Genomic DNA, 20,422 nt, shown 5'->3' with positions numbered 1-20,422 from the left:
TGTGTGTGTGTGTGTGTGTGTGTGTGTGTTTGTGTGTGTGTGTGTTTTGCCAGTGAGTGTGTGTTTCCGTTTGTGTGGACAGTGAGTGTAGGGGTTTGATCCTTTGCTAATGATGTCCCAGTGGCTCAAACTTCTGTAAAGTGTGTTGAGCAGGAAGGGAGTGGAGATGGAGGCAGAGAGCGGAGGGAGGAAAGGAAAGGAGAGGAGGAAATGTAAAAGTGAACAGAGAACAGTGCTTGATCATCATTATCATCATCTTCTTCATCACTAACCCCCCCAATACACTCTCCCTAAGCTACAGCTCTCCACTCAAGCAGGAGCAGCCACGTTGACAAAGTCTGCATTGAGAGCTGCAGCATCAAACCGGCTGGTGACAGAAGGATGGAAGGAGGGGTGGATGGATAGACAGATGGATATAGAGAGCCAGCATGTGATGTGTGTCATACTCGCACTCTCCTCAGCACATGCATGCGCACAACGAAACGTCAGTTGCAGACAGTCAGATATTGGAACTAAGATTTTTCTGGTTTCTTTTTATTGAATGTCACACAGAGGGGTTTTCTCGCATATCTCTCTCTCTCTCTCTTTCTCTCTCTCTCTCTCTCTCTCTCTCTCTCTCTCTGTCACTCTGTCCTGCCTCCCCTCCTCCTCTCCGCTTTCCCTGTCAACTCTCAGCTCATCTTCTTGCTTACATGGACTGTAATGCACTTTTGTTTTCTGAATGTGTTAGCACTTCCTTTACTTCCTCCAGTTCGTAGTCTTGTCATACCTCTCCTACCCTCCCTCCCCATCTGGAAAAGATCTGTCTCACTAATAGGAGGCCTGGTAAATTAGCCCCTCTATTCTTCCTCTCTATCGCTCCTGTCTCCTCCCTTCTTTTCTCATCTATCTCTCCAAGCGTGTGCTGCCCAATAGAGCGCGTTCATCCACACACCCACAGATTCAGACATAAAAATACATATACGCACGTACAGATTTGCTCTGTTTGTGTGTCTGTCTGTTTTTTCTCCAGGTTGGGTACTGGCTAATAGGGCGTAGTAGGTAATGGCAGCCGTAGCCTATTATCTCTGCTCTGCTGTCTAATAGCCACTGGCTTTAAGCATCTGCCATGTAGCTGCTCTAACTCCCCCAATGGTGTACACACACACACACACACTCACACACACACACACACACATATGCACAGCAGGGATAATGTACACACCGCCAGTAAGTAATTTATGCATTTGCGAGTGTGTCTGTGTGGGTGCATGCAGAAATATTGTGTGTGTGTTTGTGTTTGTGGTTATCACTTCTAACACACCGTGCCCTGACATTTGGTATGCTCTCTTTTCCTTGGGGAGTACTGCCTTCCTTTAATTAGTAAAGGAAATAGATTTACCTATCTGATCTTTGACACATTGGCCACACACACACACAAATGCGCATACACACATCTGCCCATGTGCAGTCAGCCATGCAGCACATTAACACCTATCCATTACCAGTGTGGTGGAATGCCAGAGGGAGAGGTGTGTGTGTGTGTGTGTGTGTGTGTGTGTGTGTGCGTGCGTGTGTGTGTGTGTGTGCGCGTGTGAGTGTGCGTGCGTGCGTACGTGTGTCTGTGTGTGTGTGTGTGTGTGTGTGTGTGTGTGCGCGTGTGTGCGTGTCCGTGCGTGTCCGTGCGTGCGTGCATGCTTTTGCGCTAGGGAGAAATGAATCTTCTCTGATCTATAGACTGACCATTGATTTGTCATGGTAACAGAGGATGGTAACTGTCATTGGAACAAAGCGATGAGAACAAGTGGTTGGATTGTCGAGGGAAGGAGAAGGGGGAGTTGGGGAACAGTGGAGTCCAGTAGTGGCATTAAACTGGGAAATCATGGCAGCAAACTCAGCAGAGGCTGGAAGAGAGAGGATTAACGTACGTTAGCCTGTTGCTGGTTTAACTAAATGTAGCAACAACTGTATTTCAGAAAGCAAGCGCGTGTACACAATAGTGTTGTGGGAGTGTTTTTGGTATAAAAAGGCTTACACAGACCTGAGTAAGGCTTATATATAATGAATGAATCCCCCTTCAGCTACCGTTTTTCTTTCCTCTGCAGAATTAGGGATTTGTCTAACCCCTCCTTTCCCCGTAAACGATCTCTGCAATACCCCACCATTTTCCTGCATTGCTCCCAGAATCCACCCTGCACCCAACCAAAATGCCTTCTGGAAACCTACTGTACATCATTGTGTAAACTTATTCTGAGGTATTTATTAAACATTATGCCTCTGCTGTCAACAACTCCCTTAAGAAAGACTAATGTAATTTTAACCAAAACGGGGATAAACCAATGTTTTAGAATACAGCAGGGCCTGCAGCTCTTTTGTAAAAGCTGAAAGTCTAACACACTGTGAATTGACTAATTAATCTTCTGGCTTGTGGTGTCCTACACAAGCCAGATCTTTTTGTTTTGCAGTGGCACTGGACAAGTGCCCTGACCCCAATCCTGACTGGCTGCCCTGTTCTCATACCTGCGGCACTTGGCCTGCTTAGCATGGTCCAGCAATCAACAAAGCTGAGGTAGTCAACTAGGATGGGCTGACTCACCGCTTGCTGCCATTTTTACACCAGGCCTAAGGTTTCCAAAGTCCAACAGAGTCACCATCAGTGGGTTGAGAGAGAGAGAGAGAGAGAGAGGGAGAGAGAGAGAGAGAGAGAGAGAGAGAGAGAGAGAGAAGGCATTTCAGCTATAAATATCAAACTTGCAATACTTTGATTTGCCAATGAAGGCTGACAGGGGAGGGAGAAAGATGCAGGATCTTTCTCAGTTTTAAATTCATTCACCGGTGGGGAAAGAGAGAAACTAAGGGAGGAATAGGGTTGGCGGTGTCATTAATTTTCCATGTAGGGGGATGAAATAACATTAACATCTCTTTCTCTCTGAAGCTCTATAAGTCAATCAGTTATTATGACTCAAACTGCAGCGGCAACACACACACAAACACACACACACACATGCACATGCACACGCACACGCACAAACACAGACACAAACACTATATATATATATTTTTGGCCCACAGATGTACTGTATGTGTGTGTGCTAATGTCACAGCCTGGACAGACACTTCAGTTTTAATAAAGCAGAGGCCTTTCAGCACTCTGGCGGATCCTGCTGTAATCTCTTCTAAACAGGTGTTGTGATTAGCCTCTGCCGTGAGCAGCATTCTGACACTTGGATAGGCAGAGCCAACCATGCACACAACCATCGTCTACCACTCAGGAGACACATTCAACTACTGGTGCTTGGCAAGTGCACTTCTGCCATCCTTTACAATGTGCTTTGTTGAAGTACTGCTAGTAGATGATTTCCTCAGCCAAATACTTATTGTCTTTTCTTTACAATATTCTAGTTGATTCTTTGCACGCTGATGCAGCACCATATGTGAAAGAGTCAGCACTAAAAAGTATGGCTCTTGATTTACAGGGCGTAGCTGATGGATAGATTTTAGGAACACACAGAACGTTTTTTTCAACGCAGCGGAAAAAAGCAGAAAAAGCATGTCTCCTTGTGTATGTGGTTATTTATCAATACATATACAATTATTTGAGCAGCATTAGGGTTTACATTAGGGTTTACATTAGGGTTTACATTAGGGTTTACATTAGGGTTTACATTAGGGTTTACATTTGGATCAATGATTGGATCAATCTGCAGAAACAAAATAGTCGGCTTTGTTTGCAGTCCCAATTAGGAACAATCCTCTTCCATAAACATCTGCATTAGAAAGTTAATGCTAATGATATCCAAATGTTGTAAGAGCCTGTTTGCGCTTCACAGTCTCAACCTAAAAATTAGGCTGCTTCACTTGCAAATTTTTACTCCTTCTTTGTCAGTGTCTGACACATTTGTACGCTACAGTAATAATTGTATATTTATACTTTTCCCCTTTTCATCAAACTAGTGCAGTACCCGTTCAAAACATGTTGTGACTGGTTACATTGCAGATTCAGTTACTCACAAAATATTGCAATTAAAATAACATGCATTGTTATTATTATTCAATAAATATTACAGCATAAAAGTGTGCTGTCTCATCTCATTATTATCATCAGGCTTAGTGGGTTGATGGTTATGAGGTAATGTTAAAGCATGGATTTAATTAGCAGAGGTGTTTTTGCCCACAGTAACGTTACTAGTGTTATACTGTACATTGTGAATGATCAATCAGCACAGAAAATACATGAATATATGTTTTGTATCCATGTTTTATTATAGACCAATTTCACAAAACGGCAAGAATTTAGAGGGAAATCTCTAAACCAGCTGAACATCTGGATTCCTGCTATTTATCAAAAAGAAATCCAACTGAACTGCTTTGATCCAACTGAAGCTTAATGTATGAAGCATAAAATATGAGCAGCCGCAGTATTACATATAACAAACACTTAGATAAGATCCAATGAAAAGGCTATGCGATGATGTTTTTCCTGGGGAAGAGATATCTTACCTGGTGCAGTCTTGTCATGTATTAGTAACTGATAAATGGTCTGTGCAACAACAACAATACATGCGTTACTGTAAAGAATCTGGAATGACATGATGCCAGGAAAGAAATACATTACATGGGCATGATGAATGGCTGTACATTCTTCAAGCCAGCACTATGTCTGCGAGCAGTTTTTAATGGATTTTTTAAACAAATATGAGTTTATAACTTCCCTGAGATAATTAAGGCAAACATGTGGTAGAACAGAGTGCATTTGTTTCTGACTGTGGAAAATGCAGTGGTGGGTTCAGAGTTTTTATGGCCATTACAATGACAATGGGAAATCACTAAATTTACACTGGTACTGTATTGCACAGATGCAAAATAAAATGCTCAAGGCAGCACATTCCAGACACAAATTAAGTGTTTTGATGAAACCAGTCTTTTCTCTATGGAGGCAAAAACAAGGCCATAAGAATCGTAATCCAATAAGCAACTGCACAATTTTATTTTAACCAATGTAACCACTTAATAAATAGTTAATGCTGACATTTTAATAGCAGTGAATTTATAGCATTAGCTGAGTACCATTTGTTGAAATTCATGTGGTGTGAATTCCTCTCTTAAATATTTTCTATTGGTTACTATGAATCGTGCAATTTCAAGAAATGAGCATTTGGGCTACCAAGAACATGTAAGCCTAAACAAAATTGATCGGACCTCCGTTCTACACATAGAATATACAGTCTATGGTCCTACAGTATACTGTGTTCTGTCAGTCAAACAAGAGAAGCTCAGATTAATGGTAGCATGCACAACTTTACAGTGGTGGAAAAGTACTTAAAATTGCACAAGAAACATGAACTTGCCCTTTGGAAAGAGGGAAATTGAGACCACATAGCCCCATAACACCTCATCCAGACACTTAATTTGTTTCTGGGATATTCTGCCTTGGGCATTTCTTTGTACAAAGCATTATATAACTAATAGTCTGTTGTACTGCCTGCCTTTTCTTGCATACTTCTATATCACGCTTTTACAATGCTACCAAAATGCCGGCCTCAACAGCAGGTCATCTACGACTGGGAGTGCTGGATAACTCAGTAGCAAAATAACATCCAACTTTTTAAACTTTTGTGTGGGGAAAAAGTAAGTGGAAAGTGTATTACTAAGTGTCAGGAGACAGTCACATATTAAATTCTGAGGTTGTGTCGTATAGCCCTAATGTTCTGCGCTTCGTCAGTCAATGGCCGCTCTGCTGTCCATTACATGCTTGTCTGAGTTAGTGGTGAGACCAAATGCTTCACTAGGCTGAGCTAGCCTATGCTAGCTTGGGGGCTCTGCGCCGTGTTAAATGCTATTCTGTGTTTGCCTGGGGAGTGTGAGGCTGTTAAATACTACAGTAGACTTAAGCAATGGGACGTACCTCTTGTTAAATACTTAAGTAGTCTTTGTTAGCATGAATCCAATGTCTGCAAGTTAAATGCTATAGTTCTCGGTCAATCCTGGCAATGTTGATCGTCTACGTTTGGTTAGTAGATGTGGGCTTTGGGACCTTTCTGTGTTTTAAAACTGAACAGCTTTTAGTGCTTAAGGGGCAGCTGCTTGTTAGCTATTGAGGGACCTGCCTTTACATTTAGTTAGTGTCACAAGAATTATTTATGCTATGTTTCTGCTATAAAGGTTGTCTCTGTTCACAGCTTTCAGCAATGTTTAAAGAATGATGTTTGATGTTACATGTTCTATACTCATGGCACTGTTATGTGTTTCTTAAGTCATATAGTTAAAAAACCAAGAAATCAATATGTAGATTTGTTTGTAGCATTTTACTGTCACTACGTCAAAAGCTTTAGTAACACAAACAACTCTCTCTCTCTCTCTCTCTCTCTCTCTCTCTGGATATTTTTTGGCTGTGTTCCTTCTGACGCTGGTCAAGCGACAACGGCTTCCTCTCCTAGGCTACCCTAGGTGTTTGTTTGTAAGTGGCTTTCCTGAGCTAATTCTTTGTTAGTGGATGGATTTAGAGCGGTGTTTGTTAGCACTGGGGTTTGCAGAACATCTGCTGAGCATTTACACAGAATTAGGCAGCAACAGAAAATGTTTTCAGTCTACCAGTGGAGCTTTTTACTACAGTTTTACAGGCCCTTAGTGTGCCTACCGTTCATCCCTCTAACATATTAACCTGCAGTGTTCAATTAATCCTTATTACACTGCTAAGGTCCAACACTGCCAGCTGGAGTTTAGCTTACAAAAATCTCTCCCGTAAAACCTGAGGTGACCTTCCTTTGCATGGATTGTATGAATTTTTTAAACATTAGAAACATAGTCTAGAAACATCGCCCCCTATGAACTTATCTTTTTCTTTCAGGTCATCAAATGCTTGACTAGGCTACTATAACTTATAGTCAGATATTCTGGTAAATTGTGTTACAGTGGTTTGAATTAACACCCTTTTTGCACACCATACTGACATTTGGCTTGTCATAGCAGGATGAGTTCATTAATAATGCTAAGGATGGTAGTGTTGCATTTAAGTGTCCCAGAGGGCAATATGGAAAGGTTATACTTAAACTGAATGCAGTTCTCAGTGTTATTAAAGATAATTGTGCTTTTCCTGCATGACATGTCAAAATGTCTTAACAGGAAAAACACAAGACACATTTGATTACAAGACCACGCATCTGCTTACTACACTTGGTTTTGGACATTTTTTACAATATTTAACATCCCCTACATCAATGTACGGTTTTGTACTCTGTATCTCGTACGTATCCTAATAGAACACTGTAAAGCACCGTAAAAGCTGCATGTCTTCTCCTTTTTTTTTCTTGAGAAATTCTTTGCCTAATTATTCTCCAAAAATGCCCCATGAAAATATTCACTTGGATTCCTACATGGTGGATGAGACAACTATGACCTAAAGTTTAAATAGGGTTTTATTATTTCATGTTCATCTTAGTGGAAGCACATTCGCATTATTTTCATTTGGTTGAGACATTAATTACTGTGGCGGTGACCTTGTTCTCGAATTTGCCTTCTAGATCCCAACTCATCCATTGGAAATCCTACAAATAGAATTTGTATACCAAATTAGTTTTAGGTGTTACCTGTGTCCGAAGCCTCAGTTACTTGAAGGAGACCTTTTCTGGACTGTGTAGCCAGTGCATTTTAATCTTCAATTCACCAACCAAATGTTGGGATTTAATTTAATCTTGCTACAACTCAACTGAGGGCAAAATATTATCCTGCGTTTGTAGTTCTGCTGCTGTATCTCTTTCCTTTTTTCATGATTGACATATTCTGCATTTTGCATGAGACTATTGACACATGACCTATTTTGTCATTTTAGTTTATTTGCAATTTTTGCATTTTTGTGCAGACTTAAATGGGATGGCACTTAGCAGCATCTTGGGGCCATACTTTGTCATGCCAACTTAATGTAGCTGCACCATCCTAACTGACCTACTGCATTAAATATTAATATAGCACATTGCTGGCCTCATCATCATTGTCCTCCTTACCACCATCTATTTCTCTTTGTCCTGCATACTAGCTCCATCCTTTTCTTTTGTGCTGCCCCATGTCATCCACTTCTACCATCCTTTTACTACATTTTCCTTAGATTTTGGCTTTTCATTTCTCTCTTCATCCACCTTCACTAATTGTAGCTCATCCTCCTCCTTTCCCTCCTTCTCATCCTATAGCCCACATGACTCCTTCTCCCATTTCTAGAAATGTGTCAGTTTGTCTCTTATTCTATGCAATCTATGTAACTTTCTCCCTTTCATACTTTTTTAGTCTGGTTGCTGTAAACAGAAATAATGAAATTTGACATAAAGTAGTATGTGTCTGTGTGTGTGTTCTATTTAATGGTATGCTGGCTCATGAGTATAGCTATATTTTGGCATGTTTGTGTGTGTGTGTGTGTGTCTGTGTGTGTCTGCATGGCAAATGTGAAACTGTACAAGAAGTTCACTGTAATTGTATAATTCATGCACAATGTCATCAGTAAATCTCTAGGTAGAGTATGCGGGTTTGTAATGTGTGTGTGTTTGTGTGTGTGTGTGAGTGTGTGTGTGTGTGTGTGTGTGTACATGGGTAAATGTGAAACTGTACATGAAGTTCACTGTATTTTCATAATTGATGGACAATGTCATCAGTAAATCTCTAGGTAGAGTATGCGGGTTTGTAGTGTGTGTGTGTGTGTTTGGTGTGTGTGTGTGTGTGTGTGTTATATTTGTGCATTATTGATAAATGAGCTTCTTGGTGGACTTGTGTGATTTGATGAGAAGATGCAGGTCTGTGTCAACGTCTCTTTTTATCTTTTATAATTCAGCAACCACCAGAAACTATCATCCATTTTCACCTCTCAGTCTTCTAAAAAGACTCTCCTCTCCTCTCCTCTCCTCTCCTCTCCTCTCCTCTCCTCTCCTCTCCTCTCCTCTCCTCTCCTCTCCTCTCCTCTCCTCTTCAGATTGTGAAGGTATTTTTAACAGAAGTGTGTGTTAGTCCACGATGACAGGTGCAAATATTAAATATGTTAAAAGCAAGTTATGAACATATATTGCACATCGGCAATATCTTCTGCCGGTCAGCACAAAAGGGAGTGTGTGTGTGTCTGTGTGTGCGCACATAGGAGGAGAGTATTCATTACCTGAGATCCATGGTTATAATGGTGGGTTATCAGTTTTAGCTGTTTATCATGTATTTTGAATTGGTGAACTGACATTCTGACACCTTGGCTGAGTCCTCCTCAGTAGGCACTCATAGACAAAGGTAACACAATGTGTGTATTTGTAACAGAGCTGTAACTCATTATTATTTTCACTTTTGATTCAGAAATCAATTTTGTTATTCATTAAATTTACAAAATCTTCCACAGGTCAAGGTGGAATTTTCAAAAACCTTCTCATGTCTAATTGAACAATCCCCTACCCAAGGCTATGGCAGCTAAAAAGAAATCATTTCATTTGAAAACCAAATGTTTGACATGTTTGCTTGATAATCGACTCAAGGGATGATTCTGGTATTTTATATTATATCATATTATAGCAGCATAATCATACAGATACGCAACAACTTTTATGCAAACCTTTAGGATAGCCAAATTTATTTGGAAGAGTAAACAAAGGTGAACAGCAAAACGACCTATAACTGTAGTAAATGTAAAACGGTTTACAGACCGGCTTTCTGGTTCACTAACTGTAATTGACATAGTTGTGTGCACACAGTTTTCTTGTGCAATGAGGAAAGATTACGGACATTTGTCAGTTATCAATACAAAAAGACACTTCCCAAATGTTGAATGAGCTTTCCTATGGAAACCCAAGTATTCCTGTTAAATGATGCTTAGACCCATCATAGGCCCTGCAGTGGGTTATCCGTCTATGCCGCCATTAATCTACTTGGCTTTAAATCTCCATTGAATGTATTTGAGAGGCTAATCGACATTGGCTAGTCCTTCTTGCTTGACAGACACAGTTTTATCTGAACGCCATAGCCCTATTTGGTTTTTTCAGCCGTCCTCCCGGCTCATCTAGCTCCACTATTCTTACAAATAGTTATTTCAGAAATCTTTTACATACCATGCTATGACCTATCGCAAATTTAAACTGTCCTTGATGCGTACCCTCACCCAAGGACAGAGCTGATACTATGTGACTTTGCCTTACATCTATATTGCATTTGCTTAGACTAACCTACAGTGGCTGACCACCACTGGATTGATAGGCAGCTTCATCTGAAGGCCATAGCCCGCCCAGTAGTCCAGCAACCATCACTGTATGCACTCAAACCTTTACCGCCAAACAAAGTGGTTTCTGGCTAAACTGTTGTCTTTTTTTACAACCGATCTGATCATCTAACCGCTCCGAGGAGCTTGTTGATCTTTGTTTAAAATGTAGAATTTAATAATAACCAGTAATTTGCAAAATCACATAAATATGACCCACTATCCTTAAAACAATACACAGGTTGTTTTGTTGACTGATTAATTGTTTAAACAAAATATTTCAGCAGTGATTTGTATGCAACTGTCGGTTGTACTCTTGTATGTGCGAGGGAGTGGGTGATTGTGGGTGCATGTTTGCTTGCTTGTGTGTCAGTGTTATCTGGGTAAAACTGAAGATGTGCCTGTTTCCACACAGAGGAGATATTCTTTGTCTTTTTTTTCTTTTTACAAATTCTGAGAAAAAAATATAAAGCCACACACGCCTACAGTCAGATACACACACACACACACACACACACACACACACATGCACACGCAGAGATGGAAACAGTGAGATGGATCTTTTTGAAGTACAATTTCATCCTCTCTCTTTCCCACTTTTCTCTTTTTTTGTAGCGGTGGAGGGAGGTGAGTTAAATCTCTGCGGGGCATGCTTTATGTATGTGATGGCCTGTGCTGTGAGCTTTTTGTTAGACTTGGGGACAACACTAGAGGCACAATATAGATTTATACACACAAACACACACACACACACACACACACACACACAAACACACACACATGAAGGTGGTGGGGGCAGAGAGACATGAGCTGACACCTGATTCTCCATGTGTGTTTTGGAGGGCTTTGATGTTTAATGTGTCATGTTCTTTGATGCCCTCTGTGGATGGGGTGTCAGTGCATGTATGTGTGCATATGGTGTTGTGTGTGTGTGTGAAGGGGGGAGGGTGTATGTGTGTGTGTGTGTGTGTGAGTGAGTAAAAAAGAGGGACCTTGTAAGGAGTTTTTGTGTTTGTGTCCTTCTTAGTTTTTCTCTCAAGAGTCTCACTTCTTTTTCCACTTCTTTCTGCTGCAGGTATCTCAATCTAACTTGACATTTTTCTCCCTCTTATTCTCCCCTTCTGCCTTTTCTTTTTCTCCCTGTCTACTCCTCCTCTCTCCTCTCTGGTGGATGGGCTGTGTCGCTGTCTATTTGTTGTGTCCCCAGGGGGAAACTCGGCTTACACTTTATGCAAACATACATTCCGCAATCATTAGCAACTTATTTCACACTCACTTTGGGTTTCATTCAGTTTAATAGCTGCTTTGGTTTTGCTAATGTGACTGCTGCCTCTTACTCTCACGCTGACCCCCGATTCCCAACACTGTGACTCAATGATTTAACTGTACATGGCATTGAAAATGAATGCTGGAACATTTAAAGCGACAGTTTTATAGAGGATATCTTCTTGACTTCAAATCAGACTGCTAGAAAATGACGTCATTTTTTTGCAGTTAATTTGCCACAGAAAGATTAGGTTCAGCATTATTGACTTTCAATTCCTTTTCTGTGTCATATTTTAAACATTGAGCCAGTTCTACAAAACAGAACCAGACAAGATGAGCAAGCAGTTTGATTATTGTTATTTGGCTCAATTAGGTTTTCAGACAATGCAGGGCTGTTGTTATATTGGCTACAAAGGGTCGAAGTGTATCAAACCTGTGAGTTATGAGGCAGTTATCTCCGACAATTTGGGCCCTGCGGTTGCCACCAGTCAATCTCTTGCAGTGTAGTCCGACTTGTTGACTGAATCTCTCAGTATCTCTTCCTCTCTTACCCATTCCCTTGTTCATTTCTCTAACGCTCATACGCTTATTTCAGTGGCTCTCAGGGTCTGACTCACTGATTGAAAATGGTTTAAATTCTACTGGGTTTTTTAGTCTGATTTGCATTCACTCACTCACTCACTCACTCACTCACTCACTCCAGCTCTTAGTTTCTTCCTTTTCTGAAAATCAGCTGACTGTCACTACTGCTGGCCTGTGTGTTGTTGCAGGATGAGAAGTCCACTTTCTTCCAGTTCGGCGCGGCTTTGCAGCAGGAGGCTTTGCTCATGCTTTCCATCATGGAGGAATATGACTGGCATATTTTTTCTATCGTCACTTCCAAGTTCCCCGGGTACCAGGATTTCATCAGCACACTGAAGATAACCGTGGATCACAGGTAATGAATACTCTACTCCACTTGTGCGCACGCACACACACACACACTTTGTTTTCATCCTTAACCTTTATTTACGGCTGGTTTTATTTTATGGTGTTTTGTTACAGCTTTGTGCGCTGGGACCTGCAGAGTGTGGTGACTCTAGATGCTGTAGATGGCGACCCAAACTCTAAATCACACATTGCCCTCAAGAGGATCCAGAGTCCCGTTATACTCCTGTACTGCTCCAAGGATGAGGCTGTGTAAGTCTCTTTTATTTATTTTGCTGTTTCTGCCTCACTGTCATACATTGCCAAATGTCTGTACTGAATCTTTATCAACTCTCTGACTCTATTCCTCGTCAGGTATATACTCGAGGAAGCCCGGTCCTTGGGTCTGATTGGAGCTGGTTACATTTGGATTGTGTCCAGTCTCACCACTGGCAACCCAGACTTTACCCCTGAGGTAAAGAGGCCCCATATGTAGTAACAGGTGGCCACTTTTGAGTGGTATGACAAGACAAGCAGTGTTTTTAATTCCAAGCTGTAGCAGGTCATCTGCTACCTCTCCTGTATATAACTCATCTCCTTTATTCTCTACAGCTAATAGAAAATACAGAAATACTGAAATTCTGAAGGGAAAAAAATCATCTTTCCAGCAACTCTAAAGCTTAGTAACCAGTATGTTATATCCAGATTGTGTAATACATACAAAAAGCAAAGTGTAAAAAAAGACTATTTGTCATTTTATACGGGGTGCCGGACTATTTTGCAGTTTCCGGTTAACTAGTGTTTCACACAGAATATTACCCAAAATGTCAAACTATTCCTTTCAAGCCATAAGCATAACCCAAACAAATCATGTTGACATGATATCATTCATGTCATGTTTTAGTTGACTGCCTTGTTTACATTATTCTCTTTCTATCTAAAAACATTTTCTCGGCCCCTGAATGGAATGTTTGACAGCAACACACTTTTAGTCTCAAAATGTGAAGCAGCAAGGTAACTATTATCCAAATAGAATATAGATATGTGTATAAATAATTCAAAGTTTAATCAGCTCAAATGTTCCCTCAAATTAACACTAGAAACATACCCAATGTTTGCTTATCTTTTCTCAAAAGCCTTTCATATGTTTATTTTCCTCCTTTCCTTGTCCATCATTCTCAATCCCTATTAGTGTCGGGTTTTCTGCCTTTGTTTACTTTTTTCGACAAAGATCTGATTCAAAATTGAATGCCAAACTAAAATGAAAAAAACGAAGTATTGTCGGGAGATTGATAGACTGGCGTGCTGGCATCTTTTTACCTTTGATAGAGATAAACTTAGTGAAATATTTAGTTTCTCAATTCTTTCAATTTGACAGTTTCAAGATTAGGCAATACTTGACCAAGCAATTCAAGTTTTTTATGGACATACAGTCTGCTCAAACTTATTTAAAAGCCAGATATGTAATATTTCTGGAAGGCCCACAACACCTATAAATCATCTGCTTGACACCTTTGAGTGATACATATGGACACATGGATGTTCAAAATAGGGGTACAAAAATGTCATATTGAATATTACAGATAGAATATTCAGAGCTCCTTTTCTTTCCTCTCAGGTGTTTCCCCTGGGTATGATCTCTGTGTCCTATGATGACTGGGAGTACCCGCTGGATACGCGGGTACGGGATGGGGTGGGCATCATTTCATCCGCAGCCACCGCCATGCTGCGGGAGAAGGGGGAGCTGCCAGAGGCCCAGAGCAGCTGCTACAGCACTCCGTCAGACAGGAGCCCAGGGAAGCTCCCACCTAGTGCCCTGCGCAGGTCTGTATGTGTGTGCGTGTGTGTGAGTGTGAGGAGATCAAGGTCTAGGGACTTGCATAACTCTGTTCGTCTTTGTAGCTGAGTGTTAAGGAGTGTTACATAAGTATTTTTAAAGTACTAATGAGAGGGACAGAAAGGAGTAAGAAAGCAGAGATGACAACACTGTTAAACAGTGAAATGTCTAATGACATTTAACGCTATTAGCTGTTGTGTACATGGCTGCTCGGTGTGAGCTCACTCTGCTGCCGAGAGACAATGAATTGAACTTCAGACGGAACTCTGTTATTGCTGCCCTGTGTTAACTAGAGCCTATTATGTGTCTGGTGTGTGTATTCACGTATATTACTGTGTGTGCAGTGCACCTTACTTCACATGACTGGATTCACTGCCATTAAGGGAGGATTAAAGCAGCTTTTACTAGATTTGTTCTCTCTCTCTGTTTATTGTTGTTACGTGGCTCTGTGGGTGGCACGTATGTGTTGGTAGGTGTGTGTGTGTGTGTGTGTGTGTGTGTGTGTGTGTGTGTGTGTGTGCGTCCCTTACACACACATGTGTGTTCATGTACTTCACTCTTTGATGAAGAAAAAGTCAAATTATTCTAACAAGAAGGGGGAACAAATGGGCACACATGCAGGCACATTGCAGTATACTGAACATCCACATCTGCAAAAGCACAGATAAAGAACCTGTTAGTGTTTCTTGTCAAGGTTTTTTTGGTGTGAGATTTTGACTACATCTTGAATATGAAGCCTTCATTGGCTAAAATGTGAGTATTAATTCAGAAATGATATATATATATATATATATATATATATATATATATATATATATATATATATATATTATATAATACTGACTTATGAGTTGCCTCCTTAGAATAAGAGCCACAGTGTGATTTTTACCATTATGGCTTTATTATTCCATTTCTCTCTCTTATTAGGCCATTGCCATATACATCAAAGCATGTACAATACCGCCGTTGTTGACAGGTTAATCCAGTCAAAGTCAGACCTCAGTAGGAGCTCAAACAATCTTTTTCTTTCTGTCAGAGGTACCTCATTTGTCTCACTAATGTTTTAGATATAATTTGCATATTTGTCAAAACAACTGCAGCCAATTTTTGTGGTAATAAACTGACAGGTTAGATTTCCCTACCCTGATTTGGATGTGGTGAGGCTGTGATCAGAATTCTGCATACATTAGTCTAGATACAATCTTGCCGCAGTGTGCATATAAACAACGTGAGGTGGAGAGCAATAGGACAACTTTAAAAGACACTATCAACTCTGTTTGATTCCTTGTCATTCTTGCCTGACAGGCATTAATATCCCCAACTCCAGTTCTTATTATTTCGTCTCCACAATGGTACATGCCTTTATTTAGGTTTGTCCTGGTACTAAATTTCAAAAGGTTATTCTATTTGATGAAACCACTGTACCATGCAAACCCCTAAGCTGTCACTTTTGTCTGGAAAGATGCTCCCTGCCATAATACAGAATGAGCAAAGAGCCTCCCTTCCTTCTTTATTCATACTTTTAGAAAGTGCTCACACAATAACAATGCAGGTCTTTCAATAATACTAAAATGTTCTGCACATAGTAAAGGGAGCCACATTTTCAAAAATGGCAGTTACAAAAGCAGATTTTTTCTATTTTTTTGCAATGTTATTGAAGCCCTTTTTAATGTTGCTGTACATTTCTTTTGTTACCATCACAAGGGATCACAAAATTACACGAATATACATGGGAATAGAAATCTGAATACATGCATATAGTATTTGTGTTTATAGGCCTCAAAAACACACCAGCCTCAAACATTTAGATCAAAAATATTTTTCCAACTATGGTTACAAACCTGAAATAGGAGGAGACAGCAGTTTCCCAGAATAGGCTGTAACAGTGTTTCCGCTATATGTATTCAGCTGTGGCAATGCACAGTGACAAGGGCATCACCTGCTGCATCATGAAGATTTTTCAAACACAAAAATATATATTTGTTTTGACATCTCACTAATAGTCAAAACATTGTAACCCATAAAGACAAATGCAGGTTCAGTTATGCAGCACAACACTGTATCTTATGTGTAACTTTGTAGCTTTATGTTTAATTATTTGTGTTTGCTGAGAGAGTGTAAACCCACAGCAGAGTTGTTTGGTATTTTTTCAGCGAGGGGAGACAGGGACCTTTTATTTACTGTGTGTGAGTGGAGCCTGCTTCGAAAGAGCACAGACCTGTTTCTAAATCTTTGTAATAACAGATGATTAATCTACCTCTCTCTAATCCACTGTCCAACATCAATATTTACGTCAACTCTTATACTTCTCCAGCAGATGAGACAACATAAAATCTCACCTGTTTGAATTAGAGTGTAATTATCATAGTTTTCACCCGCAGGGAGCGTGCTCAACAGCAATCAACCAATTATCTTTATGCATCTTGACTTCCTGTTTAATATTTGAGTTACAAATGAATCCCTCATGGCCCTGTGCCTCACATTAAAAACAGAAGTGTATTTTAATGTCTGTTTTTAAATTATTTTTTTAGACAAATGACACTTTTAATCTGTGAATACTTAAAAAATCTTTTGAATGCTTCTTTTAATTATGTGTTGACATATACATATACTTATTTAGCTCTTTATAATAAAAATGGACTATTGTGCAAAATTCAAAAAGTTTTCTAAAGCAGATTTAAAACTGCAAACCTTTGACTTTTGAAATATTCTGTTTTAGTCAGATGAACTTTAAGTCGTATAGCATCACGCTACAAACCGTGTTAGACACTGTGTCAAAATGAATCAAACCATTTGTAATAATACAGAACACATGGCATCTAAGAGAGGTATTGTCTGTTTTGAGCTGCCGTCTCTCTTGTGATTTGGGCTTTTTAGTTAACTACCTTAGACAGGCCTCTTTCCCCCATCTGGGAATTCATGCTATTATCCCAGTCTTAACACTCAGAACATACTGCCTTCTGAAAATTGTTAAACTGGAGCGTATTCTTAATACTGTGTGTGTGTGTGTGTGTGTGTGTGTGTTTGTGTGTGTGTGTGTGTGTTTGTGTGTGATACTGGTTCATTTCCTCTCTACAGCTTCACTTTAAGTGTGTAAATGTTTCAGCAATAGATCTGTTTGCGTATGCAAGATAACTAAAGTGAGTAACAGAGTGAGGGCAGCCGTGTTGCACCAGTGACTTGTCTTTCGGGCGTTTATCTGTGGAGAAATCAATGCAGAATGTTGATGGGAGAGATATGTGGCTTCTGACTCTTTCCCCTCCTACACACAAAGGGATGCTCACACACACGTACACACTCAGGCATGCATGCACACACAGCGGGTGAAGACAGCATTGATTTGAAGAGGATACTCTTGCAGTGATTATAGAGTACTTAACTTGTTATTTCAATTGTATCTGCTCTTGTGCGCATATACTCGCTGATACTCAAACAGATGCAAAACAAAAGCAAATAACAACCTCCTACTCTCTCTCTTTTTCTCCCATATGTTTCAGACACATGATGCATGTATGGAATGAAGGGCGTGACTTATCCTTTACTCCAGATGGTTACCAGGCAAACCCCAAATTGGTTGTCATCGTCCTGAATAGTGAAAGGAAGTGGGAGAAGGTAACAAATGAACACAGTGGTTTTGCAAAAGAGCACGGAAATTAAAAATGTCAAAACACTTAAGTCTATTCCCGATTTTTTGAGTGTGTTATGCATACACACAGATGGGCCGTTGGGAGAATGGGACGCTGGCGTTGATGTTCCCAGTGTGGCCGAGGTATAACTCCTTCGGGGATGAGGATGCAGATGAAAACCATCTCTCAATCGTCACCCTGGAGGAGAAACCTTTTGTCATTGTCGACAATGTAGATATCCTCACCGGCACCTGCATGAGAAACTCTGTGCCCTGCCGCAAGCATGTCAAAAAGTAAGTAGACATACACTCAATATAAACAAACATACAGCACCTACCCACTGCTTAAGAGCTTTGTAAGAGCCACACAACGTTACTGAGAAAAGGCTGAAAATATATGAACTTGAGTTGGTTCAGGAGGTGAGGCAGGCACTTGTTTGTTCTTCTCAGTTGAAAAGTAAAGGTGGTGTTAGGAAAGTGGTTTCTTGAACTCAGGAAGGCATTTTACACTCAATTAGTTGTCCTGTAATATATCTACTTTTACTTTTTCAGTAGAAAGAAATGAATAGAATCACACCTTTTATACTGTTAACAATTTGTCTAAGAAAGTACACGTCAATTAGCCGCCCCTTGCTTGTCCACTTTTGTTCTACAAGGATCTATATTGGGCCCACTCATTTTTACTTTATATAATAATGACTCACTATCAGTTTGTCCCAGAGACTGAAATTCAAATGTATGTGGCAGATAATGCAATGTATTCACATGGTGGTGCAGAAACACAAGTTCCAAGATACATCTCTAGGATGCAATAAACCATAGGCAGGCTCTCTTTATCTGAAGCCACCAGGTGGCTTTCTCTGTGGTTTTATTAATGGAACGTATGCCACATGTCAGCTTAGGCAGCCAAGATGTACATCAGAGATGATTTTCCCACACATTACTAACGAGTTTGAATTGTTTGTTGTTGTAGACGCGTAAAACTCTATTCCAACTTCTGTCAGAGACTTTAATGCATACCAGCAAAGTAGTTCTCATTTGGTTCATGGATAATCACTTCTGTCAGCATTAATAATTGATAGCTCTCTGTTGCTGCCAGCTTGCGAATGCCAATCTGTTGTTCTACTTGATATGTCTTTCCGCTACCTCTGTAATTGCATGTGTTGCCCATTGTGCTCTTTGTTTAATTGTTCCATTAATTCAGTGTGATTTGTGTGTTGTTTTCAATGTCCTGAACATGTTGCTTGTTTTAAATATGACAATTACTAATTCATAATTAGGAATTATGCTTATTGTTTCCTTCTAAGGTATTTATTGACTACAAACATTAACATTTATCTTAATAATAGTCTGCATGCTTGTACGATATTTCAGGAATGTTTATATATTCACTCTATATTTTATCCTACATTATTTAAGATGCAGGTATTGCAACAAAGAAATACTGTGACTTTATTGAGAAATGTAATCACTACTGAATACTTCATCTTGACATCTAAAAACAACTGAAATTGAAATAGAATTGAGTAATTTACAGTGAAAACCATTTATTGAAATCTCTGTGGTTTTGCTTTTTGACATTTTTAGATGGCAATTTTATGTTGTTTAAAAAATTTCATATTCAGATATAAAATTGAAGAGGGCAGGGTATCCAGTCTCTATTCTTAACTTCTCTTACTTGGATTACAGTACTGACAGTTAGTTAGTTAAAGCAGAATATCTTTGGGTTTTAGACAAAACAAGAAGTCTTCGCCTTTGGCTTTAGGACATTGTCACGGGTTAATAATTTATAATGAAAGTAATGGTTAGATTGTTAAAAACAAACAACCTATAAATAAATTAATAAATACATAAATCCCAGCTTGAGCTGTACCTTGCGACAGAAAATTAAAGAATGTTTCATGTGGGACACAGCCCAACCTTTTGTTATTTTCCATCTGGACTACTGCAACTCCCACCAAGCCAGGCTTGTAAACTATAAACCAACAAAAATGCTGCAGTCCGCCCTGTCTGCAACCTCCCTAAGTTCTCCTTTGTCGTCTCCCCAGACGGTGGGTGTTCACATCAAATTCTAAATTCTGGTCCTGGCATTCAAGGCTCCTCAGGGAGTTGCACGTGCATATCTTCAGGCTATGGTCTGTGCATACTCGCATGCTTGTACTCTGTGCTCTGCTACAACCGGTCACTTAGCTTTCCAATCCCCGCGGTAGCTACGTTGTTGTTTCACCTGGCCTTGACTCTTCTCTCGACGTCTCCCCAATAGTGACATGTCCTTCCCACTCCAGGTGGAACAGCATAGTTTTTCTATAAACCTAAAAAAAAAAAAGCCTATGTACTTAGACTTTTCTAGTCTTATTTTTTAGCATATCTTTATCAGACATGATCAAATCAGGATTGCAGGAATATCTTGTTATGTTATAAGTTGCTTGCGATAACCATATCAGCTAATAGAATGGAAATGTTTCACAAATTCATATTGACTTTGTTGTGCTACAAGTGTGATTGCTTTTTTTGCATATATACTGTATATACAGTGGGTACGGAAAGTATTCAGACCCCTTTAAATTTTTCACTCTTTGTTTCATTGCAGCCATTTTCC

The 20,422-nt window shown here is 39.8% G+C and overlaps 1 protein-coding gene across 1 annotated transcript in view; it reads left to right on the top strand.

Annotated features, from left to right (window-relative positions):
* The window catches only part of grin2ab (glutamate receptor, ionotropic, N-methyl D-aspartate 2A, b), a 91,963-nt gene that overhangs the window by 51,397 nt on the left and 20,144 nt on the right, over positions 1 to 20,422 (top strand). Inside the window, exons 5-10 of the mRNA XM_034883829.1 lie at positions 12,226 to 12,392; positions 12,500 to 12,634; positions 12,737 to 12,836; positions 13,980 to 14,185; positions 17,696 to 17,810; positions 17,915 to 18,117. Of these exons, the coding sequence (XP_034739720.1) occupies positions 12,226 to 12,392; positions 12,500 to 12,634; positions 12,737 to 12,836; positions 13,980 to 14,185; positions 17,696 to 17,810; positions 17,915 to 18,117 (926 nt within the window). The remainder of the gene's footprint in view (positions 1 to 12,225; positions 12,393 to 12,499; positions 12,635 to 12,736; positions 12,837 to 13,979; positions 14,186 to 17,695; positions 17,811 to 17,914; positions 18,118 to 20,422) is intronic.

Source organism: Etheostoma cragini, chromosome 2, assembly GCF_013103735.1.
Source record: "Etheostoma cragini isolate CJK2018 chromosome 2, CSU_Ecrag_1.0, whole genome shotgun sequence".
In the NCBI taxonomy this organism is placed as follows: Eukaryota; Metazoa; Chordata; class Actinopteri; order Perciformes; family Percidae; genus Etheostoma; species Etheostoma cragini.
This window is presented reverse-complemented; position numbering and strand designations above follow the sequence as displayed.